Source organism: Mizuhopecten yessoensis, unplaced genomic scaffold, assembly GCF_002113885.1.
Source record: "Mizuhopecten yessoensis strain PY_sf001 unplaced genomic scaffold, ASM211388v2 scaffold7015, whole genome shotgun sequence".
NCBI classification, from domain to species: Eukaryota; Metazoa; Mollusca; class Bivalvia; order Pectinida; family Pectinidae; genus Mizuhopecten; species Mizuhopecten yessoensis.
This window is the reverse complement of record NW_018406838.1, coordinates 45,365-72,327: the sequence shown is the minus strand read 5'-3', so window position 1 is coordinate 72,327 and position 26,963 is coordinate 45,365. Positions and strand designations below refer to the sequence as shown.

At 42.3% G+C, this 26,963-nt stretch overlaps 2 protein-coding genes across 9 annotated transcripts in view; one reads left to right on the top strand and one right to left on the bottom strand.

Moving 5' to 3' along the window:
• Positions 1-26,963, top strand: part of LOC110452957 — a 125,384-nt gene that overhangs the window by 83,218 nt on the left and 15,203 nt on the right. For all 8 annotated transcript variants that reach the window (XM_021501729.1, XM_021501722.1, XM_021501728.1 and 5 more), the window contains exons 16-19: positions 5-129; positions 3,272-3,482; positions 23,746-23,925; positions 26,400-26,537. In XM_021501729.1, coding sequence (XP_021357404.1) covers positions 5-129; positions 3,272-3,482; positions 23,746-23,925; positions 26,400-26,537 — 654 coding nt within the window. The remainder of the gene's footprint in view (positions 1-4; positions 130-3,271; positions 3,483-23,745; positions 23,926-26,399; positions 26,538-26,963) is intronic.
• On the bottom strand, positions 14,008-22,313 carry LOC110452959 (protein scabrous-like). The gene is made up of 3 exons (XM_021501730.1): positions 21,584-22,313; positions 17,331-18,892; positions 14,008-16,530 (listed from the first exon to the last, which is right to left on the bottom strand). The coding sequence occupies exons 1-3, from the start codon at positions 22,042-22,044 to the stop codon at positions 15,914-15,916; spliced, it is 2,640 nt and encodes an 879-aa protein (XP_021357405.1). The 5' UTR covers positions 22,045-22,313; the 3' UTR covers positions 14,008-15,913.

The window sequence follows — 26,963 nt, the reverse complement described above, 5'->3', positions numbered from 1 at the left end:
ACAGATTATGGACCTACAGGACGTACTACTGGCGTTCTGTGTACACAATCCGGCCACAGGCTACTGCCAGGGCATGAACTTCATCGTAGGCATGGCGCTGCTCTTCATGGATGCCCAGGACGCATTCTGGTCAGTGTTTATTGCTTGTATTTCAAAATCTGGCTGATAAGGACACTGATACATGATGTCTCTATCTTCAGTGTAAACCTTTATTGAAGTTCTTCTTATGTTTCTTGTTGTTCTTCTGGTTTTTAGTTCACCTGCCAGCAGTGCAAGTGAGCTTATGGCGTGGCGCAGCGTCCGGCGTCTGTACGGCGTCAATATTTTACTTTAAACAACTTCTTCTTAATAACCAAAAGGCCTAGAGTGAAGATATTTGGCCAGAAGCAAACTGGGATGAAGGGCTACCACGTTTGTTCAAATAAATGACCTTCACCTATATTCAACGTCACATGAGTAAAATATGTTAAAAACTTTAAACAACTTCTGAATAACCAAAATGCCCAGGGTGATGATATTTGGCCAGTAACATGCTGGGATGAAGGGCTACCAAGTTTGTTCAAATGAATGACCTTGACTTATATTCAAGGTCACAGGGGTCTTATTTGTTTAAAACCTTTAAAACAACTTCTTCTGAATAACAAAGGGGTCTAAGTTGATGATATTTGGCCAGTAACATGCTGGGGTGAAGGGCTACCAAGTTTGTTCAAGTGAATGACCTTGACATATATTCAAGGTCAGGGGGTCAAATATGTTTAAAACCTGTAAACAACTTCTTCTCAATACCCAAAAGGCCTAGGATGTTGATATTTGGCCAATAGCGTGCTAAGGTAAAGGGCTAACAAGTTTGTGCAAACAAATGATCTTTGCCCATTTTCAAAGTCACAGGGGTCAAATATGTTTAAAAACTTTAAACAACTTCTTCTCAATAACCAAAAAGCCTAAGATGATGATATTTGGCCAGTTTATATACAACTAACTCACAGGAAACAGTTAACCTGTTTATTACTCTTGTTAGCAACATATTTACATACAGTAATACATTTGGCGCATCAGGGGCTACTCACTCCAACAATTTTACTACCATATATTTATGCTACTATTTTTTGAACAAGCTAGACTCCGGGGGTATTGAGAGAAGCAGCTAGACTCTGTCTTCAGAGAAGCACCTACACAGTCCCGAGAAGTAAGCAGCTAGACTCTGAAAATGTCTCCAGAGAAGCGACTAGACTCTGGTTGTGAACACCCTAGAGAAGCCACGATGAGAGCAGCTAGACTCCTGTGATACAAGAGAAGCCGCATCCCAGAGAAGCAGCTAGACTCTGAAAATGTCTTCAGAGAAGCACCTACACAGCCCAAAGAAGTGTGCAGCTAGACTCTGAAAATGTCTCAAGAGAAGCGACTAGGCTCTGGTTGTGAACACCCCTAGAGAAGCCATGATGAGAGCAGCTAGACTCCTGTAATACAAGAGAAGCCGCATTCCCACACTAATATAAAACTATGTTGAGATTGGGGGTGAATTCCCCTAGATTTTAAAGTCAGATTAGCGAAGAAATATAATAACCTACCTGAAGTGAGTAGCCCAAACCTACAAGAGAGCAATAATACCTGCACAGGCAAGTATACATGGTACATGTAAAAATGACATTGCACAAAGATACAATCATGAGAAAAGGGACAGCTGCTAAATTCAGGGAAACAACAAAAGATAAGTACTACATTACAATTGGCAGAACTTATATGCATATATGAAACTTGGCATGTAGCTGGGGACGGTGGGTGGGTACACATAAACAACCGTGGTTCACTGCAGACTCCCCGGATGAAGGAGGCTGCTACCCATTTAAGAGACCCCTATAGGGGACAATATACTGCTCTGTGATTGGTCAATTTCTCATCTACTAATTACCATACCTTCATTAACATATATAACCATACAGCCCATGCAATTATCATGACTGAATAGAGAAACGTCATGAGTTGGATATAAACTATACAAAACAACTTATATTATTATAACAGCTAAAACAAAAGAGGAGCTGGCTACATCGTTGTATAAAAACTATAATTTAATATATTAAATATCAAATTATCATTATCATGCTGAGTTAAAGAGCAACCAAGTTTGTTCAAACGAATGACCTTCGCTCATATTCAAGGTTACAGGGATCAAATATGTTTAAAACTTTTAAACAACTTCTTCTCAATAACCAAAAGGCTAGGATGATGATACTTAGCCAGTAGCATGCATGCTGGGATAAAGGGCAACAAAGTTTGTTCAAATGAGTGACCTTCGCTCATATTCAAGGTCACAGGGATCAAAAATGTTTAAATCTTTAAATGACTTGTTCTGAATTACCAAAAGGTCCAGGGTAATGATATTTGGCCAGAAGCATGCTGGGATTGAAGGCTATAACTCTGTTCAACTTAATGTCCTTGTTTGACTTTCAAGATCACAGTCGTCATATGTTTAAATATTTTAATATTTTCACTGAAGCTGTATATTTGTCCACTTTTAAGATAACAAGTGTGATATTAATACCAGGTGAGCGATTCAGGCCCATTGGGCCTCTTGTTCTAATAAATTCCTGTCAGGGCTGTAACTTTACAGCCGTTGAATTGTCTTGATGAAACTTGCAGTATACATGCATCACCTACAGATGATGTACAGTGCACTATCATAAGGTCACTATGACCTTGACCTGAAGGTCAAAAGTTAAATAAGTGCAAACTAAGATGAGGTGCACTGCACTTTCATTACATAACTTTTATCCATTATATAATTTATTGGTATGCAGTTCTTCTAATAACTTAAACGTATTTAATAAAATTGTAGATAAACGTTTTTTGACTTATTAGCATATTTTTATTTTGCAAGGGGAAGGGAAAGAATATTGGCTATTATAAATGAGGGTAGACATATGTTCTTGTTTGCGAAAACATACTTTTAGATACAGTTTGTTTCTCTCCTGTGACCTACGCTGCTCAAACTTCATTACTTGTTGTGGGTGAAAAGAGGATTTGTAGGTGAAAGTTCAAGGCCACTGTTGTTTTAGTTAGAACCTTTAGATACATCTAAACTATCCTATAATGATATTCTGTCAAGACTTCTTTCTCTGTTATAGAAAGTCAGCTGATAACTTGATCTAGTGTAGGGATTTGACACAGGTAGATAGGGTTCAGGTTACATATGATTTTACATATGATTTTTACATATTGACCAAGAAATTGGTTTATTACACTTATATAATGTACTATGATCGTGCTACAGGATGCTGGTGGCTTTCACAGAGCGGTTCTTCCAGAAGCATTACTTTGACCACAATCTTATTGGTGCTCAGTCTGATCAACATGTGTTCAAAGACATCTTAGCAGAGAAACTACCAGCCCTCAATCGTCACCTCGACAACATTGACATTGAGATCTCTACAGTTACACTCAACTGGTTCCTGGCTATCTTCTTTGATGCAGTACCGTTCCAGGTAGGTAAAGTTTGTCTTTGATGCATTGATATTCCAGGTAGGTAAAGTTTGTCTTTGATGCATTGATATTCCAGGTAGGTAAAGTTTGTCTTTGATGCACTGCCCTTCCAGGTCGGTAAAGTTTGTCTTTGATGCAGTGCCCCTCCAGGTAGGCCATGTTTGTCTTTGATGCAGTACCCTTCCAGGTAGGTAAAGTTTGTTTTTGATGCAGTACCCCTCCAGGTAGGCCATGTTTGTCTTTGATGCAGTACCCTTCCAGGTAGGTAAAGATTGTCTTTGATGCACTGCCCTTTTAAGGTAGGCCATGTTTGTCTTTGATGCAGTACAGGAAGGCAATGCTTGTCTTTGATGGAGTACCCTTCCAGGTAGGAAACGTTTGTCTTTGATGCATTATTTTTATTTCAACAAATTTTATTGTTTAAAAAAATAAATAGATTGGACAACAGGCAAGCCTATATAAGTCCTCTCCAATAGGTACCACATATATACAAGTCAAAGTGAATAAAGTAAATAATAGATATCATAGACAGTGATGTATGTATATAAAGAGAAATAGATTTTAACATGAAAGCATTAATGGTAGTATTAAACAATATTCAGAGAGTAGAATGATTACTTCGTGTAATGTATAATAATTAAATATGTAAACATCTACTCAAGCTTATACATACCCACATGCCTACATGTCACACACACCCTCACACATACCCTCACACATACAACACATCTATATAAGATGTGTACTCAGCCTAAGTAAGTAAGTAATCTAAATTATTACAAAATTACTACATATATATGACATAGTGATATATATAATATCCAGACTGTACAATAATAGAGGTCTTCAGTAAATTTAAATCATTCAATTATTATATTATAATCTTTGATGCATTACCCTTATAGATGAGACAAATTTGATTTTTCTCCATGACTGGATGTAAAGGATGTAAGAAATAAATAGATACAGCACATTTCATAAGGTGCAGGATGTGAGAGTTTATAGGAAGACAATCTTAAATTACTGTGTATGAAGGGTGTGAGAATTTAAATAGAAACAGCACATCTCACAAGGTACCGGGTGTGAGAGAATATAGAATGAAACAGATAATCTCAAAATACCGTATATGAAGGGTGTGAGAATGTAAAGAGAAACATTATCTCACAAGATGTGAGAAAAACATCTCACAGTGTTCAGAATGAAAAGGATTAAAGAAAGCAGTAGAGAACAGGAGACCATAAATACTAGTACGACAGTATAATTTCTGTGGCTACCATCCAGCAGGTTAACACTACCAGCTTGTGATGCTAACATTAACACACCATATGGTGATGGTGGGTGGTACCAGAATGTCTTTGATGATAAAGTTTGGGCAGCCATTACACTTTATCAGTTAACTGTGTCCTATCATATGTGCTAGTATGTTAATGACTTTTGGTGGTCGAAATCTGTAGCTTGAAAGTATTTTAATTTAGGAACAATGATAGTTTATCTGTGATTAGAGAGCTTGTGTTTCTAATTAAAGTAAGAACGCACCAACTGACCCTACACTAAGGTAAAGAGTGGGCACCCATTGACATCACCAACACGATGCCGAGTAACGTGAGCAATGTTGTGATGTGAACACTTTGTCTAAAAGATAAATTTGATGTGAACACTTTGTCTAAAAGATAAACTTGATGTGAACACTTTGTCATTATAGATAAATTTGATGTAAACACTTTGTCATTATAGATAAATATGATGTGAACACTTTGTCATCAGAGATAAATTTGATGTGAACACTTTGTCTAAAAGATAAACTTGATGTGAACACTTTGTCTAAAAGATAAAATTTGATGTGAAGACTTTGTCGTTATAAATAAATTTGATGTGAACACTTTGCCATCATAGATAAATATGATGTGAACACTTTGTCATCAGAGATAAATTTGATGTGAACACTTTGTCGTTATAGATAAATTTGATGTGAACACTTTGCCATTATAGATAAATATGATGTGAACACTTTGTCATCAGAGATAAACTTGATGTGAACACTTTGTCATTATAGATAAATTTGATGTGAACACTTTGTCTAAAAGATAAATTAATCGTTCAATGCTGTGATGATTGCAGCTATCAAGTTTGTTCATATGCATAAACCTGACTCACTTTCAAGGTTACAGGAATTCAATGTTTAAACAAGTTCTTATGAATATCCAAGAGACCTAATGATATTTGTCCTGTAGCATAATGGGGTAAAAGTCTATCAAAGAAATTACCTTGATTTGCTTTCAAGGACTCAGGGTTCAAACTTGCTGAAATCTGTAAATGACTTCCTACAAAGATACATGCTAAATGATATTTGACCTGTAGCTTGCTGTAGCTAAGGGATATCAAGTTTTCCTAATAAATGACCCTGACCTACTTTCTTGGTCACAGGGGTCATAAGTGTGAAAAACTTGAAACAATTGCTAATTGTCCTTAAGACCAAAAGTAAGACCATTTTGTACAAACTATACTGATTATGATATTTACCACACAGTGATAGCTTGATTGTTATCTGTTTTTTGTATAAATTTGTTTTTTCAATTTTCCAAATTGCATTAAACAACAATACAAGCCCATTGAGCCTCTTGAATATACAAATCACAATTCTACACCCAAATTACTGTACCATGCTGTGAATTAATTTGGTATGGTGGAATACTGTGAGTTTGATCAGCACTTTGACACACACACACTATTAGCCAGTCCCAGTAGATTCACTGCTCTGTATCAGAGATAACCTAGCCATCAACTGTCCAGACCTGGGACAAAGTAATTAGATCTGTCACCAAGTTAATCTACTGATAATACACTGGACAAACTATGTACTAATGTTATGGGATTGTGTGGAATCCTCCCCTCCAAAACACACCAGACCGTTGAATTTGCACGTTTAGACAAATGAGACAAAACAAGACTTATGCTACCTGCCAACCAATGAGATATAACAAAATCAAATATACCAGTCTAGATCAATGATACAAGTCCAGACCAAGACCAACACTTTGTCTGATAGATAATGTATTCAGTGTTGTGATGTTAACACTTTGTCTGAGCTCAGGGCTGTTTTGTCATATTACACACAGGGTGTTACACAAGAGGAAATATTTCCATGATGAAATGAGTTGTGAAGCAGCCTTAACACAGAAATACTTGTCATACATCCTCACAAACATCCCCAGAATTCCAGTGTGTTACATCCCCAGTGCTATCATGTGTTGCAGAGATTCTATCGGATGTAGTTGTCATTCCAACTCTGTACAGGTGGCTGTCTGTAGCCCGACCAGGGAGGAGTAATACATGTACAGGAATGTTCACATGTATTTGTATGTATCATTGTTAGAATAGTGTATAGCCAATATGAAACAGTGTTAATTGTACCTGTATAATAAGACCACTTCCCAGATATGGTGTACTGTATACCAGTATAGAGTGACCACTACCCAGGTATACACTACACTGAGTCTGGATAGTGGTCACTCTATACAGGTATACAGTACACTATGTCTGGGTAGTGGTCACTCTATACAGGTATACAGTACAGTTTGTCTGGGTAGTGGTCACTCTATACAGGTATACAGTATACTATGTCTGGGTAGTGGTCACTCCATACAGGTATACAGTAAACTCTGTCTAGGTAGTGGTCACTCTATACAGGTATACAGTACAGTTTGTCTTATTACTGGTCACTCTATACAGGTATACAGTACACTATGTCTGCTTGACCACTGATGACTAGGGTTGGTTATAAAGGATAACTTGACCACTGATGACAAGGGATGGTTATAAAGGATAACTTGACCACTGATGACCATTGTTGGTTATAAAGTATACATTTTAAACTCTCTGATTTTTCCTGTATGTATTTTCAGAACTGTAGAAGGTCTGACATCTTACAGAAATCTGTGAGTGTTTGCCTAATTGACTTTACGTGTATGAAAACCAACTAGGCAAGTATAATTACGGTAACAGTCCGCAGCCTCCCTGAGATGTCACAGATACTTCAAAGTGTCCATACAGATCCTACATACAACACATCTGTCTGGCTGACTGTAAACTATAACTTGGCTGATTGAAAGTATTTTATATTCACTGATAGTGTTTTGGTCCCGGTAGATATAGACCCTGTTGTGTGATGGCCCTGGTGTGTGATGGCCCTGGTGTATGATGGCCCTGGTGTGTGATGGCCCTGGTGTGTGATGGCCCGTGTGTGTGATGGCCCTGTTGTGTGATGGCCCTGTTGTGTGATGGCCCTGGTGTGTGATGACCCTGGTGTGTAATGGCCCGGTTATGTGATGACCCTGATAGATATAGGCCCTGATGTGTGATGACCCTGCTGTGTGATGGCCCTGGTGTGTGATGGCCCTGGTGTATGATGGCCCTGATGTGTGATGGCCCTGGTGTGTGATGGCCCTTATGTGTGATGGCCCTGATGTGTGATGACCCTGGTGTGTGATGACCCTGGTGTGTGATGACCCTGGTGTGTGATGACCCTGTTGTGTGATGGTCCTGTTGTGTGATGACCCTGATGTGTGATGGCCCTGGTGTGTGATAGCCCTTATGTGTGATGGCCCTGATGTGTGATGACCCTGGTGTGTGATGACCCTGGTGTGTGATGACCCTGGTGTGTGATGGCCCTGGTGTGTGATGGCCCTGCTGTGTGATGGCCCTGGTGTGTGATGGCCCTGGTGTATGATGGCCCTGGTGTGTGATGGCCCTGGTGTGTGATGACCCTGGTGTGTAATGGCCCGGTTATGTGATGACCCTGATAGATATTGGCCCTGATGTGTGATGACCCTGATGTGTGATGGCCCTGTTGTGTGATGGCCCTGTTCTGTGATGACCCTGGTGTGTGATGGCCCTGGTGTATGATGGCCCTGGTGTGTGATGGCCCTGGTGTGTGATGACCCTGGTGTGTAATGGCCCGGTTATGTGATGACCCTGATAGATATAGGCCCTGATGTGTGATGGTGTGTGATGGCCCTGTTGTGTGATGACCCTGTTGTGTGATGGCCCTGGTGTGTGATGGCCCTGTTGGGTGATGACCCTGGTGTGTGATGGCCCTGTTGTGGGATGACCCTGTTGTGTGATGGCCCTGTTGTGTGATGACCATGGTGTGTGATGGCCCTGTTGTGTGATGACCCTGATGTGTGATGGCCCTGGTGCGTGATGACCCTGGTGTGTAATGGCCCGGTTATGTGATGACCCTGATAGATATTGGCCCTGATGTGTGATGACCCTGATGTGTGATGGCCCGGTTGTGTGATGGCCCTGGTGTGTGATGGCCCTGTTGGGTGATGACCCTGGTGTGTGATGGCCCTGTTGTGTTATGACCCTGGTGTGTGATGGCCCTGTTGTGTGATGACCCTGTTGTGTGATGGCCCTGTTGTGTGATGACCATGGTGTGTGATGGCCCTGTTGTGTGATGACCCTGATGTGTGATGGCCCTGTTGTGTGATGGCCCTGTTCTGTGATGACCCTGGTGTGTGATGGCCCTGGTGTATGATGGCCCTGGTGTGTGATGGCCCTGGTGTGTGATGGCCCGTGTGTGTGATGGCCCTGTTGTGTGATGGCCCTGTTGTGTGATGACCCTGGTGGGTGATGGCCCTGTTGTGTGATGACCCTGGTGTGTGATGACCCTGGTGTGTGATGACCCTGTTGTGTGATGGTCCTGTTGTGTGATGACCGTGATGGCCCTGTTGTGTGATGACCCTGGTGTGTGATGACCCTGGTGTGTGATGGCCCTGATGTGTGATGGCCCTGTTGTGTGATGGCCCTGTTGTGTGATGGCCCTGGTAGATATAGGCCCTGATGTGTAATGGCCCTGATGTGTGATGGCCCGGTTATGTGATGACCCTGATAGATATAGGCCCTGATGTGTGATGGTGTGTGATGGCCCTGTTGTGTGATGTCCCTGGTAGATATAGGTCCTGTTGTGGGATGGCCCTGGTAGATATGGGCCCTGGTGTGTGATGACCCTGATGTGTGATGGCCCTGTTGTGTGATGGCCCTGGTAGATATAGGTCCTGTTGTGTGATGGCCCTGGTAGATATGGGCCCTGGTGTGTGATGACCCTGATGTGTGATGACCCTGATGTGTGATGGCCCTGTTGTGTGATGGCCCTGGTAGATATAGGCCCTGTTGTTTGATAGCCCTGATGTGTGATGACCCTGGTGTGTGATGACCCTGGTGTGTGATGACCCTGTTGTGTGATGGTCCTGTTGTGTGATGACCCTGATGTGTGATGGCCCTGGTGTGTGATGACCCTGATGTGTGATGGCCCTTATGTGTGATGGCCCTGATGTGTGATGGCCCTGGTGTGTGATGACCCTGTTGTGTGATGGCCCTGTTGTGTGATGACCCTGGTGTGTGATGACCCTGTTGTGTGATGGCCCTGGTGTGTGATGGCCCTGGTGTGTGATGACCCTGGTGTATGATGACCCTTTTGTGTGATGGCCCTGGTGTGTGATGACCCTGTTGTGTGATGGCCCTGGTGTTTGATCGCCCTGGTGTGTGATGGCCCTGGTATGGTGCCTTGGGTTTACCCAGGTGTGGTGCCTTGGGTTTACCCCGGTGTGGTGCCTTGTGTTTACCCTGGTATGGTGCCTCGGGTTTACCCTGGTGTGGTGCCTTGGGTTTACCCTGGGGTGTGGTGCCTTGGGTTTACCCTGGTATGTGGTGCCTTGGGTTTCCCCTGGTGTGGTGCCTTATGTTTACCCTGGTGTGGTGCCTTGGGTTTACCCTGGGGTGTGGTGCCTTGGGTTTACCCTGGTGTGGTGCATTGGGTTTACCCTGGTGTGGTGCCTTGGGTTTAACCTGGTGTGTGGTGCCTTGGGTTTACCCTGGTATGTGGTGCCTTTGGTTTACCCTGGTGTGGTGCCTTGGGTTTACCCTGGTATGTGGTGCCTTAGGTTTACCCTGGTATGTGGTGCATTGGGTTTACCCTGGTGTGTGGTGCCTTAGGTTTACCCTGGTGTGTGGTGCCTTGGGTTTACCCTGGTATGTGGTGCATTGAGTTTACCCTGGTATGTGGTGCCTTGGGTTTACCCTTGTGTGTGGTGCCTTGGGTTTACCCTGGTGTGGTGCCTTATGTTTACCGTGGTGTGGTGCCTTGGGTTTACCCTGGTGTGGTGCCTCGGGTTTACCCTGGTGTGGTGCCTTGGGTTTACCCCGGTGTGGTGCCTTGGGTTTACCCTGGTATGGTGCCTCGGGTTTACCCTGGTGTGGTGCCTTGGGTTTACCCCGGTGTGGTGCCTTGGGTTTACCCTGGTATGGTGCCTCGGGTTTACCCTGGTGTGGTGCCTTGGGTTTACCCCGGTGTGGTGCCTTGTGTTTACCCTGGTGTGGTGCCTCGGGTTTTCCCTGGTGTGGTGCCTTGGGTTTACCCTGGTGTGGTGCATTGGGTTTACCCTGGTGTGGTGCCTTGGGTTTACCCTGGGGTGTGGTGCCTTGGGTTTACCCTGGTGTGGTGCCTCGGGTTTACCCTGGTGTGGTGCCTTGGGTTTACCCTGGGGTGTGGTGCCTTGGGTTTACCCTGGTATGTGGTGCATTGGGTTTACCCTGGAATGTGGTGCCTTGGGTTTACCCTGGTGTGTGGTGCCTTGGGTTTAACCTTGTGTTGTGCCTTGGGTTTACCCTGGTATGTGGTGCCCAGGGTTTACCCTGGTGTGGTGCCTTGGGTTTACCCTGGTATGTGGTGCATTGGGTTTACCCTGGTGTGTGGTGCCTTGGGTTTACCCTTGTGTGTGGTGCCTTGGGTTTACCCTGGTGTGGTGCCTTTTGTTTACCCTGGTGTGGTGCCTTGGGTTTACCCTGGTATGTGGTGCATTGAGTTTACCCTGGTATGTGGTGCCTTGGGTTTACCCTGGTGTGTGGGGCCTTGGGTTTAACCTGGTGTTGTGCCTTGGGTTTACCCTGGTGTGTGGTGCCTTGGGTTTACCCTGGTATGTGGTGCATTGGGTTTACCCTGGTATGTGGTGCCTTGGGTTTACCCTGGTGTGTGGTGCCTTGGGTTTAACCTGGTGTTGTGCCTTGGGTTTACCCTGGTATGTGGTGCCTTGGGTTTACCCTTGTGTGTGGTGCCTTGGGTTTACCCTGGTGTGGGGCCTTGGGTTTACCCTGGTGTGGTGCCTTGGGTTTAACCTGGTGTGTGGTGCCTTGGGTTTACCCTGGTATGTGGTGTCTTGGGTTTATCCTGCTGTTGTGTCTTGGGTTTACCCTGGTATGTGGTGCCTTGGGTTTACCCTTGTGTGTGGTGCCTTGGGTTTACCCTGGTGTGGGGCCTTGGGTTTACCCTGGTGTGGTGCCTTGGGTTTACCCTGGTGTGGTGCCTTGGGTTTACCCTGGTATGTGGTGCCTTGGGTTTTCCCTGGTATGTGATGCCTTGGGTTTACCCTGGTGTGCCTGGAGCTTTGTGAGTGTTATGTAGAGAGAACATTGACCTGTTTTACCCTGGTGTGCCTGGAGCTTTGTGAGTGTAATGTAGAGAGAGCATTGACCTGTTTTACCCTGGTGGGTGGTGCCTTGTGAGTGTAATGTAGAGAGAACATTGACCTGTTTTACCCTGGTTTGTGGAGCTTTGTGAGTGTAATGTAGAGAGAACATTGACCTGTTTTACCCTGGTGGGTGGAGCTTTTTGAGTGTAATATAGAGAAAACATTGACCTGTTTTACCCTGGTTTGTGGTGCTTTGTGAGTGTAATGTAGAGAGAACATTGACCTGTTTCACCCTGGTGTGCCTGGACTTTTGTGAGTGTAATGTAGAGAGAACATTGACCTATTTTACCCTGGTGGGTGGAGCTTTTTGAGTGTAATATAGAGAAACCATTGACCTGTTTTACCCTGGTTTGTGGTGCTTTGTGAGTGTAATGTAGAGAGAGCATTGACCTGTTTTACCCTGGTTTGTGGTGCTTTGTGGGTGTAATGTAGAGAGAACATTGACCTGTTTTCCCCTGGTGGGTGGAGCTTTGTGAGTGTAATGTAGAGAGAGCATTGACCTGTTTTACCCTGGTTTGTGGTGCTTTGTGGGTGTAATGTAGAGAGAACATTGACCTGTTTTACCCTGGTTTGTGGTGCTTTGTGAGTGTAATGTAGAGAGAGCATTGACCTGTTTTACCCTGGTTTGTGGTGCTTTGTGGGTGTAATGTAGAGAGAACATTGACCTGTTTTCCCCTGGTGGGTGGAGCTTTGTGAGTGTAATGGAGAGAGAACATTGACCTGTTTCACCCTGGTGGGTGGAGCTTTGTGAGTGTAATGTAGAGAGAGCATTGACCTGTTTTACCCTGGTTTGTGGTGCTTTGTGAGTGTAATGTAGAGAGAACATTGACCTGTTTCACCCTGGTGTGCCTGGACTTTTGTGAGTGTAATGTAGAGAGAACATTGACCTGTTTTACCCTGGTTTGTGGAGCTTTGTGAGTGTAATGTAGAGAGAACATTGACCTGTTTTACTGCTGGCAGCATGCTTCTGATTAGTACAAGGGGGCCAGTGTAACAAGATCTATCCTCTCTGTGATTACAAATCAAACATTAATTGTAAATTTATTGCATGGAATTCAGGGTAATGGACCCTCCACATTGCTATACATAGTATGCCTGAAGTACGGTAGATGTCTCACAGTGCTGAACATGGTTATATATTCATACATATTTGTACATGGAGTGTGTTTGAAGTATGGTAGATATTCTGAAATGTTACAAAACAGTCGGATTAAACAATCAAATAGCAACCTACATAAGGAATACATTCCATTTCAAATAATGATTGGGTACAGCAGTAACCTACTACAATCTTCTTTACCAGAAAGCACAGAGGGCCGACTGTCATGTCCTAACACTTGAGAGAGCTGGCTGTAAGTACCTTACAGCAGCAGGGAGACCAGGGATAATACTTAGTACATACCATTATTCATATCGACGTAAAAAGATCATTTATTGAGTTCTGATTCAAAAGCACTTGACTTAATAAAGACTAAGTGTGTTTTAACATTTTGATTGTTTTAAGGTTTTAGGTCAATATACAGACTTCTTAAACATAAAGTTTTCTATACATGTAACAATCAGTTATTGTAATCCTTTGTCTGGGGTATATCTTATAAACCACTCTAACATACAAACCTCTGTTACAATCAGTTATTGTTATCCTTTGTCTGGGGTATATCTTATAAACCTCTCTAACATACAACCCTCTGTTACAATCAGTTATTGTTATCCTTTGTCTGGGGTATATCTTATAAACCTCTCTAACATACAACCCTCTGTTACAATCAGTTATTGTTATCCTTTGTCTGAGGTATATCTTATAAACCTCTCTAACATACAACCCTCTGTTACAATCAGTTATTGTAATCCTTTGTCTGGGTTATATCTTATAAACCTCTCTAACATACACCTACTGCAGTCTTTGTTAACAGGTGGTTCACATGTAAATGTGTTTATCTGTTAGCATGGACATGTTTGAGTTAATTTTGAATTCATTTTGCAGAAATAATTGAGTCAGTACGATGTAGAACCTGTTTATTATAAATCCAATATATATCATTATATACAGTTATGATGACCGTTAATACATTTACATACATTTACCTATCACTACAATGTTAAAACACTACGTCATCTCCTATCACATTGATCATGTTTACAATAATTGCCACGATAACAAAACTTCTACTATGGTAGCTATGGTTACGTTTATCCCTCCATTAAAAAGGCACCATTACAAATTTCCTACCTGATCAGGATTAACACATGTCTACTAGTAAAAGGCAAGTTAATTTTAAGAATATGCTAATTAAATTATTCCTCACTCCTAGGTTTTAGCAAGTAGATGTATTGCATCTCTGAAAACCCCCGATATTCAAATAAGATATTGTTTAAAAGATATCTTCATAACTCTCGGTGCATCATTGATGATTATGTCTTGCAATCTATTTGTTCCCAGTTTCAATTGTTAATATTCATTCATGTTATTTTTCACAAAAAAGTAGATTTGCAAGTGAGTCTCTGATTTGATTAAGTATATATTCAGTAACTTGTAAAACTTTCTAAGTGGTTAATTTTCTACTCTACAGAAACCATATTTACATCTCACCTACCAAGTAACTATGGTTACATAACTTCTACAAAATTTACCATGGTTACAACTCTCCACCCAGAGTCACCATAGTTACATCTTTCCTACCATAGTTACCATGGTTACATCTTTCCTACCGTAGTCACCATGGTTACATCTCTCCTACCATAGTTACCATGGTTACATCTTTCCTACCATAGTTACCATGGTTACATATCTCCTACCATAGTAACCATGGTTACATCTCTCTTACCATAGATACCATGGTTACATATCTCCTACCATAGTTACCATGGTTACATATCTCCTACCATAGTTACAATGGTTACATATCTCCTACCATAGTTACCATGGTTACATATCTCCTACCATAGTAACCATGGTTACATCTCTCCTACCATAGATACCATGGTTACATATCTCCTATCATAGTAAACCATGGCTATATATCCCCTTGTTATATCTCTCTTATCCAAATAACCATCATAACAACTCTTCTACCATCACCTATGGCATGTTCCTGGAATGCCGTTAACATTATTTGTGATGATACAACAATAGTATAGGTACTGTTACACACTTCGGTAGTTGACACATTGGTATGAATATTCTATTGGTTTGACTAACACTTAATGACATGATCAATGTGACCGACTTTATATGACATAAGGTTTTGTTTACTGTGACACAACCTGTAAACTACTTCACACATGGTATTAACTACTGTAACACACATTGTTACCTTCTGAGACACAATGTGTTACATACTGAGACACAATGTGTTACCTACTGTGACACAATGTGTTACCTACTGAGACACAATGTGTTACCTTCTGAGACACATGTTGTTACCTTCTGAGACACAATGTGTTACCTTCTGAGACACAATGTGTTACCTACTGTGACACAATGTGTTACCTACTGTGACACATGTTGTTACCTACTGAGACACAATGTGTTACCTTTTGAGACACAATGTGTTACCTACTGTGACATTTTAAGCATTTTGTTGATTTAATGGTACAATGTTGAAGCCAAGTTTGACATGATGATACCTCCATTATGTTAATGCTTACTGTGACACATGGTGATGATGCAGAACCATACAACGTCCTACAATGTCCTACAATGGCCTACAACATCCTACAATGGCCTACACCATCCTACAATGGCATACAACGTCCTACAATGGCCTACAACGTCCTACAATGGCCTACAATGTCCCACAATGGCCTAAAACGTCCTACAATGGCCTACCATGTCCTACAATGGCCTACAACGTCCTACAACGGCCTACAACGGCCTAATTGTTAATACATATACATGACTGTCAAGATCATAAAACAAAGGCTTTGACCTTCATGGTGGCCCGTTTTAGCTGTATCCACTCGCCCTTGTCGTAGTTGTACCAGACCATGCCAAGCTGGTAGCGCCCATTAAGGTTACTATAGTGGCAGTGTTTGTACCACCAGCCTGCAGTGTAGTACATGGCACAGTTTGTGCTGCTGCCATCATTGTCCTGGTCAGGGGTGCTGAACCCCATCTCGTCCGAGGACTCCAGGGAGTCTGTGGCATTACCCTGGTAACCGTCCACATACAGTTTATATTTACTCTCCTCGTTACCAATTCTGAAGTGGGAGTAGGTGACAGTCCAATATTTGTCCTCCATGTCCACCATGTCGATTTTCAGGGAGAGGTTTTTGTTTTGGGTGAGTGAGTGGATGAGGTCATTGCCTAGCCACAACTCACTATCACTGGAACCAAAGCCTGCTTTGTAGTCGTCCCAACCTCGGGCAAACTCCTCACTTCCGTCAATCCGACGCTGTATGATGGTCCAGCCCCCAGACTCGTCCTCCATATCACAGCTGACTTTGAGTGAGCGTGAGGCATTGGCGGGATGAATCACATACAACCCGGACAAGCGATGGCCACGCTTGTAGTATTCCTCACAATCTGTAATAGTCAAACATATGGGGAATAATCTGTAATAGTCAAACAAATGGGGAATAATCTGTTATAGTCAAACATATGGGGAATAATCCGTTATAGTCAAACATATGGGGAATAATCCGTAATAGTCAAATATATGGGGAATAATCTGTAATAGTCAAACATATGGGGAATAATCTGTAATAGTCAAACATATGGGGAATAATCTGTAATAGTCAAACATATGGGGAATAATCCGTTATAGTCAAACATTGATCTGTAATAGTCAAACATTGATCTGTTATAGTCGAGCATTGATCTGTAATAGTCAAACATATGGGGAATAATCCGTTATAGTCAAACATATGGGGAATAATCTGTAATAGTCAAACATATGGGGAATAATCTGTAATAGTCAAACATTGATCTGTTATAGTCAAACATTGATCTGTTATAGTCAAACATTGATCTGTAATAGTCAAACATATGGGGAATAATCCGTTATAGTCAAACATATGGGGAATAATCTGTAATAGTCAAACATTAATCTATAATAGTCAAACATAATTTTTGCTGCAGTTTAATTTATCAACTTTTTTGCCCTTCATGATGAAGGCGTATTTATCATTACATTGAAAAAAATCAGTAAACAACATAATACAATTATTAGTGAAATGTGAAAGGCAAAATAAACACTGGGAGAAAACAGTATGCAGTATGTCTTTAAGAAACAGAATCTAAAAGTGATCTGCTGATCTTCATACATATTAATTATGAATAAATAATTAGCCTCCAGAGAAATTAACATGTGACCTTGACCTTACCTCTCGGTAACATGAACCTGACGTGGTCCACTTCCTGTTTAAGCTCATCGATAGCGTTGACATTACTGTTGAGATGCTCGATCTCCCTGACGATGTCTTTAATGACATCTGATTGGTTGTTGTTGGCTAGGTGGACACGGAACAGTCCCCGATCAAGCCTTTTAAGCATCTCTTTGACCATGATTTCTGTCTGGATGAGTTTGGAGACTTCCTGGTTGATTTGTGTTATCTTTGCATCCTGATTATTGTCTTTGTTGTATTTCTTACACTCAAACAATGACTCATTCAGAGCATGGATCTCAAGCTTTGATATTCTGTTTTCATTGTAAATAATCTGAAGAGATAGATCCTCAACTCGTGACTTCAATGTGTCTAAATGCTCCATATCAGGAGGTGATGCATTACCAGTAGGCTGCCTGGGTGATTCTCTGTTCGTGTTTAACTGTTGTTGTTGTTGTTGTTGATATTGTTGCTGAGAAGGCCGAAGGTTTGACATTGTATCTTTCATATCCTGTACAGAGTTGTTGAGCTGAATCACATACATTCGCAGTAGGTTGAATTGCTGGTAGCCTAGCGACTGCACGTCGGCAACCTTCCACTCCACATCCCGCACATGATTGCTGTTGTTGAGGATCATGTTGGTAAGGGCGGTAATCTGACGCTGATTAAACTGAGTAGAGTTGACAATGTCTGTACTGGCCATCTTCCACTGGTCAAGTGTGATGACATTCTGTGTGAAATTGAGCAGGGAGTCCTGTAACTTCCCCATGAAGTCACCAAGCTGTATAGAGGTTAGCCTGGTCTCCATGGTGGACAGACTTGCCTTCAACTGATCAACCATCTTCTCTAAGTCAGATATCTCCTCGTCACGCTCCTGAATTTCCAGGATAAAATCCTCAGTGTTGAGGTATTGTGAATGGGTATGAGGTAGAATGCCAATCGGAATCTCCCTTAGAGTCTCCTCTCCACTTCCTGTTTCAATGTGGTTAGAACTCTCCTGTATTGGAGTGAGAATGTAGTCGGTGTTTACATCACCAGATCCTTCCTCATTTGTCACTAATTGTAAAGATGATCTTGGAAACGTCATATTTTGCTCTAATTTATTCATCCTTGATTTGATATGTCGGAAATTTCCTTCAAAGAAAGGTTTCGTCCGATTTTCTATGAGCTGTTCCAGGCTCTGAATCTTGCCAAAGTTATCCTTCATGCCATCTTGAAATATTTCCAGCACAATGTCTACATTTGAAGAGACATTTCTTATATCATTCTCAAGATTTTCCAGGCGTAGGGAGTATTTACCAAATTGTCGGTCAAGTTTACGGAATGACCGCCTAGTGCTGTCCTTCAGTTTCCTGTATGTGTCCAACTCTGTTTTTATCTGTTCCTGCTCAAAACGCATGTTGTTCATGTTGAGGCGGTAATTGTCCACATTTTCCTCAAGCTGTGTGAGGCGGTCTTGTATCTCGGAAACATGATGCTGGAGCTCCATACTGGAGGCCAGAGCTCTGATAGCATCGTCATTGTTCTCTAAACTGTGGCGTTCCAACTCCTTTATCTTATCCCTGTTGTAGGAAACACAACATTAGTGGCAGTTCATACAGATGTTACAGAGAAAACTAGGTCATACAGGTGTTACAGAGAAAACTAGGTCATACAGGTGTTGCAGAGAAAACTAGATCATACAGGTGTTACAGAGAAAACTAGGTCATACAGGTATTTCACTGATAAACTAGGTCAAACAAGTGTTTCACGGAGAAACTAGGTCATACAGGCGATAAACACAGAAACTAGGTCATACAAGTGTTATGTAGATAAACTAGATCAAACAGGTGATTCATTGGAAAAATGGTCAAACATGTATTTAACACAGAAACAAGGTTACCCCCGGTATATAGGTGTTACACAGAGAAACAATGTCATATAGGTGTTAAACAGAGAAATTAGGTCATACAGGTGATAAGGAGAATACTGTATATGTGATGCAGCTTTAATTTTCATATACGTCAAACAAATTTAGCAGAAACAACAACAGGGGCCATATCTAAAACACTTAACAAGCTGCCTTCACATATGATTATTTTGTTATCATAATGATATGTCTGTTATTAAAAATCATTTTCTTAAAAGATTAGAATGAAAACCACTTAGCAAAAAACAAGCAAGTTACCAGTACGCTTGAGGATATAGCATGGAAACATATTTAATACCTTGTTCCTCAATAATATATAGCTATGAGATACATTTATTTGGTTTGTTCTCAGTCAGATAAGCCAGTCCCACTAATCCTGTATTGGTGGGATTAGCCTGTCTCACTAATCCTGTATTGGTGAGATAAGCCAGTCTCACTAATACTCTATTGGTGGGATTAACTAGTCTCACTAATCCTTTATTGGTGAGATAAGCCAGTCTCACTAATCCCCTGAATTTGTGAGATAAGCCAGTCTTGGTAATCATGTGCCTTCTGGGGGGAGGGGGGGGGGATCCCTTCACCACCCACTCAGAGTTCTTCTCCCTCGTCTCATCAACCCAAATTTATTCCTTTGTCAGAACTTGCAACTTAAAACTACTATTGATTTCAAACTTTGCTCCTGTGTGAGCGTTGATCCTACTGCAGGAACACAATGTGGCCATTCTTGCCACACCAACACTCTGCCTTTATAGTTGTGATGATTGTGATCGCCTGGGCCAGATCAGGTTGGCTGCCTCTGTGTGGGAGAAGACACTGAGCAGGAATTACCAGATATCTAAGTGTAGTCCATGTTAGGTATATAGTCAGTATATAATTCTTAATGGGCTTGTAGAGCCATAAATGCTGAGGACAGACTGACATGGTTAGGTCTAGCCCATAAAGGCTGAGGACAGACTGACGTGGTTAGGTCTAGCCCATAAACGCTGAGGACAGACTGACATGGTAAGGTCTAGCCCATAAAGGCTGAGGACAGACTGACATGGTAAGGTCTAGCCCATAAATGCTGAGGACAGACTGACGTGGTTAGGTCTAGCCCATAAACGCTGAGGACAGACTGAGATGGTAAGGTCTAGCCCATAAAGGCTGAGGACAGACTGACATGGTAAGGTCTAGCCCATAAATGCTGCGGACAGACTGAGATGGTTAGGTCTAGCCCATAAATGCTGCGGACAGACTGAGATGGTTAGGTCTAGCCCATAAATGCTGTGGACAGACTGAGATGGTTAGGTCTAGCCCATAAAGGCTGAGGACAGACTGACATGGTAAGGTCTAGCCCATAAAGGCTGAGGACAGACTGACATGGTAAGGTCTAGCCCATAAATGCTGCGGACAGACTGAGATGGTTAGGTCTAGCCCATAAAGGCTGAGGACAGACTGACGTGGTTAGGTCTAGCCCATAAACGCTGAGGACAGACTGAGATGGTAAGGTCTAGCCCATAAAGGCTGAGGACAGACTGACGTGGTTAGGTCTAGCCCATAAATGCTGAGGACAGACTGAGGTGGTTAGGTCTAGCCCATAAATGCTGAGGACAGACTGACGGGGTTAGGTCTAGCCCATAAATGCTGAGGACAGACTGACATGGTGAGGTCTAGCCCATAAATGCTGAGGACAGCCTGAGATGGTTAGGTCTAGCCCATAAATGCTGAGCACAGACTGAGATGGTAAGGTCTAGCCCATAAAGGCTGAGGACAGACTGACATGGTAAGGTCTAGCCCATAAATGCTGAGGACAGACTGAGATGGTTAGGTCTAGCCCATCAATGCTGAGGACAGACTGAGATGGTAGGGTCTAGCCCATAAATGCTGAGGACAGACTGACATGGTAAGGTCTAGCCCATAAAGGCTGAGGACAGACTGACGTGGTTAGGTCTAGCCCATAAATGCTGAGGACAGACTGAGATGGTAAGGTCTAGCCCATAAAGGCTGAGGACAGACTGACGTGGTTACGTCTAGCCCATAAATGCTGAGGACAGACTGAGATGGTTAGGACTAGCCCATAAATGCTGAGGACATACTGACATGTTTAGGTCTAGCCCATAAATGCTGAGGACAGACAGTGATGGTTAGGTCTAGCCCATAAATGCTGAGGACAGACTGACATGGTAAGGTCTAGCCCATAAATGCTGAGGACAGACAGTGATGGTTAGGTCTAGCCCATAAATGCTGAGGACAGACTGAGATGATAAGGTCTAGCCCATAAATGCTGAGGACAGACTGAGATGGTTAGGTCTAGCCAATAAATGCTGAGGACAGACTGAGATGGCATAAAATAGTTACAACTCACCTGTCAGAATCTCTGTCTTTTTCCAATTGTCTTAATTTCCTCATCATAAAGTCAGTCTTAGAGGATAATTTGATGATATCAGGGTGACTGTGGACAGGAACCTCCTTAGGTTGTTGAGTGGACACCGTCCCTGGGTCCCGAGTGGGTCTGCGGGTGTTGACAGCCCCTGGGTCCCGAGTGGGCCTGCGGTTGTTGACAGCCCCTGGGTCCCAAGTGGGCCTGCGCGTGTTCACAACACCTTGGTCCCGAGTGGGCCTGCGGGTGTTCACAGCCCCTGGGTCCCGAGCAGGCCTGCGAGTTAAGACTGCTCCTGGGTCCCAGGTAGGTCTACCTGTGTAATCCCTGGGGTTGGTGGTGGGCTTGGGAGGGTCAGGTGTCTCAGTAGTGATAGCTTGAAGGACTGGGATAAAAAGACACCCCCCCAACACCACCCCCAACACACACACACAACTGACAGACATAGTGTCCCTATCACTACACCACCATACTAACCACACCTGGTTATCACAAATGCATTAAACCTCTGTCTGTAGATCTAAGACTAAGTTTGACCACAGATTGGTGTAAAGTGGTCATTTTAGTGTCCACTCCTTCCTCAAGTGGTCAGTGACAAAAAATACATGGTGGCCAATAGGAGAGAGTATGTGGCCTCCTTGGAGTGTGTGGGCTGTCTGACACTGGAGCCTGCTGCTGTGATGTTACTACTCAGCTGGGCCAGCTCATTCCTGCTGCAGGGAGCAAACACAAATAGAATAGTCAGGCCTAGTTTTACTTTTAAGATGTGAGGCCTATTTGGGGGTAATTAGCTATTGTTATGGTGTGATACTGAGTGTGGGTTTGACATCCGGAGATTTACATTCAAATTGTTATTGATGGCCATGTCTTTTTGTTCCCTTGAAGACAAGTAGTGCTGTCCACAGGGACCCTTCAGGGGTAACCAGATATCACTCTCTGTGCTGGGGCTCATCAGGTATTATCAGATATCACTCTCCACACTGAGACCCATCAGGGGTAACCAAATGTCATGACATAACATTGCCAGCCCAGAACACTTGACTCTAGTACATTGTGATTCCCACCGACAGCAGAGTAGTGACAGGAAAGCATTACACAGCTTGGCTTTGTTGTATACGACTATAAGCCACTTGTTTTCCATCGTGCATGAGGCTAAGCATGTCTGTAAACTAAACAGCTTACACAGGTGTGGTATACATATTAAATTAAACAGGTGTTTCACATACAGATGTGTGCATGTGTTAATATATAGATATTAACGTGTAACATATGAGTATAGGTGTGGTATACATGTGTGTGATATGTAGGTGTACACAGATGTGAAGTATACAGGTGTACATTATATAGGTGTTTGATATACAGGTGTATAGATTTAGGTGTGTAGTATACAGGAGTGTGGTAAACAGGTGTGTGTATTATACAAGTGTGTAGTATACAGGTGTGTGGTATACAGGTGTGTAGTATACAGGTGTGTGGTATACAGGTGTGTGATATACAGGTGTGTAGTATACAGGTGTGTAGTATATAGGTGTGTAGTATACAGGTGTGTGATATACAGGTGTGCAGATACAGGTGTGCAGTACACAGGTGTGTGGTATACAGATGTGTGGTATACAGGTGTGTAGTATACAAGTGTGTGGTATACAGGTGTGTGATATTTATATACAGGTGAAGAAAGCAGATGTGTAATATACAGGTGTGTGATATTTATATACAGGTTTGTGGTATACTGGTGTGTAGTATATAGGTGTGGTAAACATAGGTGTTTGACATACAGGTGTATATGTTCAGGTGTGTAGTATACAGGTGTGTGGTATACAGGTGTGTGATATGTATATACAAGTGTAGAAAACAGGTGTGTAATATACAGGTGTGTGATATTTATATACAGGTTTGTGTGTGGTATACAGGTGTGTAGTATATAGGTGTGTGGTATACAGGTGTGTGTTGAACATGTGTGTGATATATATATATGTATCCTAGTATACAAGTGTGTGGTATACAGGTGTGTAGTATACAGGTGTGTGGTATACAGGTGTGTAGTATACAGGTGCCATCTGTACATAGGTTTCTGATCTTAATCTCTCTAGACAAGTTGTATCCTGTCTTGTATATATAGATTTATGATGTATTTCTGTATTTTGCAGACATTGTTAAGGATCTGGGACTGTTTCCTGCTTGAGGGTCCAAAAGTTTTGTTCCGCTTCACACTGGCTATCCTCAAGATCAATGAGAAAGAAATCCTACAGAAGAATGATACTATCAGCATTATGAGGCACCTTAAAGCCTCTGCCAAGCTCACCTTCGACGCAGACACTCTCATTAAGGTGAGTAACGCTGACACTCTCATTAAGGTGAGTAATGCTGACACTCTCATTAAGGTGAGTAACGCTGACACTCATTAAGGTGAGTAAAGCTGACACTCTCATTAAGGTAAGTAATGCTGACACACTCATTAAGGTGAGTAACGCTGACACTCTCATTAAGGTGAGTAATGCTGACACTCTCATTAAGGTGAGTAACGCTGACACACTCATTAAGGTGAGTAATGCTGACACTCTCATTAAGCTGAGTAACGCTGACACTCTCATTAAGGTGAGTAATACTGACACTCTCATTACTCTCGTGACAACACTACGTAACAAGTGACAGGTTTGTTGACAACACTACGTAACAACAAGTGACAGGTTTGGTGACAACAGTATGTAACAACAAGCGACAGGTTTGGTGACAACACTAAGTAACAACAAGTGACAGGTTTGGTGACAACAGTATGTAACAACAAGCGACAGGTTTGGTGACAACACTATGTAACAACAAGTCACAGGTTTGGTGACAACACTAAGTAACAACAAGTGACAGGTTTGGTGACAACAGTATGTAACAACAAGCGACAGGTTTGGTGACAACACTACGTAACATCAAGTGACAGGTTTGGTGACAACACTATGTAACAACAAGCGACAGGTTTGGGGACAACACTATGTAACAACAAGTGACAGATTTGGTGACAACACTATGTAACAACAAGCGACAGGTTTGGTGACAACACTATGTAACAACAAGCGACAGGTTTGGGGACAACACTATGTAACAACAAGTGACAGATTTGGTGACAACACTATGTAACAACAAGCGACAGGTTTGGTGACAACACTACGTAACAAGTGACAGGTTTGGTGACAACACTACGTAACGACAAGTGACAGGTTTGGTGACAACACTACATAACAAGTGACAGGTTTGGTGACAACACTATGTAACAACAAGCGACAGGTTTGGTGACAACACTATGTAACAAAAAGTCACAGGTTTGGTGACAACACTACGTAACAAGTGACAGGTTTGTTGACAACACTATGTAACAACAAGTGACAGGTTTGTTGACAACACTACGTAACAACAAGTCACAGGTTTGGTGACAACACTATGTAACAACAAGTGACAGGTTTGGTGACAACACTACATAACCAGTGACAGGCTTGTTGATAACACTACATAACAAGTGACAGGTTTGGTGACAACACTTAGTAACAACAAGTGAAAGGTTTGGTGACAACACTTAGTAACAAGTGACAGGTTTGTTGACAACACTACGTAACAACAAGTCACAGGTTTGGTGACAACACTTAGTAACAACAAGTCACAGGTTTGGTGACAACACTATGTAACAACAAGTGACAGGTTTGTTGACAACACTACATAACAAGTGACAGGTTTGGTGACAACACTATGTAACAACAAGTGACAGGTTTGGTGACAACACTACATAACAAGTCACAGGTTTGGTGACAACACTACGTAACAACAAGTGACAGGTTTGGTGACAACACTACATAACAAGTCACAGGTTTGGTGACAACACTATGTAACAACAAGTGACAGGTTTGGTGACAACACTACATAACAAGTCACAGGTTTGGTGACAACACTACGTAACAACAAGTGACAGGTTTGGTGACAACACTACATAACAAGTCACAGGTTTGGTGACAACACTATGTAACAACAAGTGACAGGTTTGGTGACAACACTACATAACAAGTCACAGGTTTGGTGACAACACTACGTAACAACAAGTGACAGGTTTGGTGACAACACTACATAACAAGTCACAGGTTTGGTGACAACACTACGTAACAACAAGTGACAGGTTTGGTGACAACACTACATAACAAGTCACAGGTTTGGTGACAACACTACGTAACAACAAGTGACAGGTTTGGTGACAACACTACATAACAAGTGACAGGTTTGGTGACAACACTACGTAACAACAAGTCACAGGTTTGGTGACAACACTACATAACAAGTCACAGGTTTGGTGACAACACTACGTAACAAGTGACAGGTTTGGTAACAACACTATGTGATAACAAGTCACAGGTTTGGTGACAACACTATGTAACAACAAGTGACAGGTTTGGTAACAACACTACATAACAAGTCACAGGTTTGGTGACAACACTACGTAACAACAAGTGACAGGTTTGGTGACAACACTACGCAACAAGTGACAGGTTTGGTAACAACACTATGTAACAACAAGTGACAGGTTTGGTAACAACACTATATAACAACAAGTCACAGGTTTGGTGACTACACTACATAACAAGTGACAGGTTTGGTGACAACACTATGTAAAAACAAGTAACAGGTTTGGTGACAACACTACATAACAAGTGACAGGTTTGGTAACAACACTATGTGATAACAGTTGCCATTGTAAGATATTATATCAGATTATTATAAATTATTTTGATATTAAGTCTGATGTTTGGAAAACTTCTTTGACTTGTAGGTTGCCTTTGAGGATATAAAAGGGTTTCCTAGGCGTCAGGACATGGCAACCAAGCAGGCCTGTTACCTGAAGACACTGATGGACAAGAACAAGCAGAAAGAACTCCAGCGCCTGGTGTACACTGAACGCGAACACCTGGTATGTACACTGAATGCGAACACCTGGTATGTACACTGAACGCAAACATCTGGTATGTACACTGAACGCGAACATCTGGTATGTACACTGAACGCGAACACCTGGTATGTACACTGAACGCGAACACCTGGTATGTAAACTGAACGCGAACACCTGGTATGTACACTGAACGCGAACATCTGGTATGTACACTGAACGCGAACACCTGGTATGTACACTGAACGCGAACACCTGGTATGTACACCATACACCAATAATGGGTTGACCAAATGTCCTACCTCAATCTACTTTGTTGAATTTAATTTTTAAGTTCGAGTATTTTATTTATGTTTATAAACTAAGCTGCAGCGGTATACAGGTAAATTCATAAATCAGTTCACTATTAAAGAAGGTGATATATTCCCCAAGATGGTGCATACAAACCTC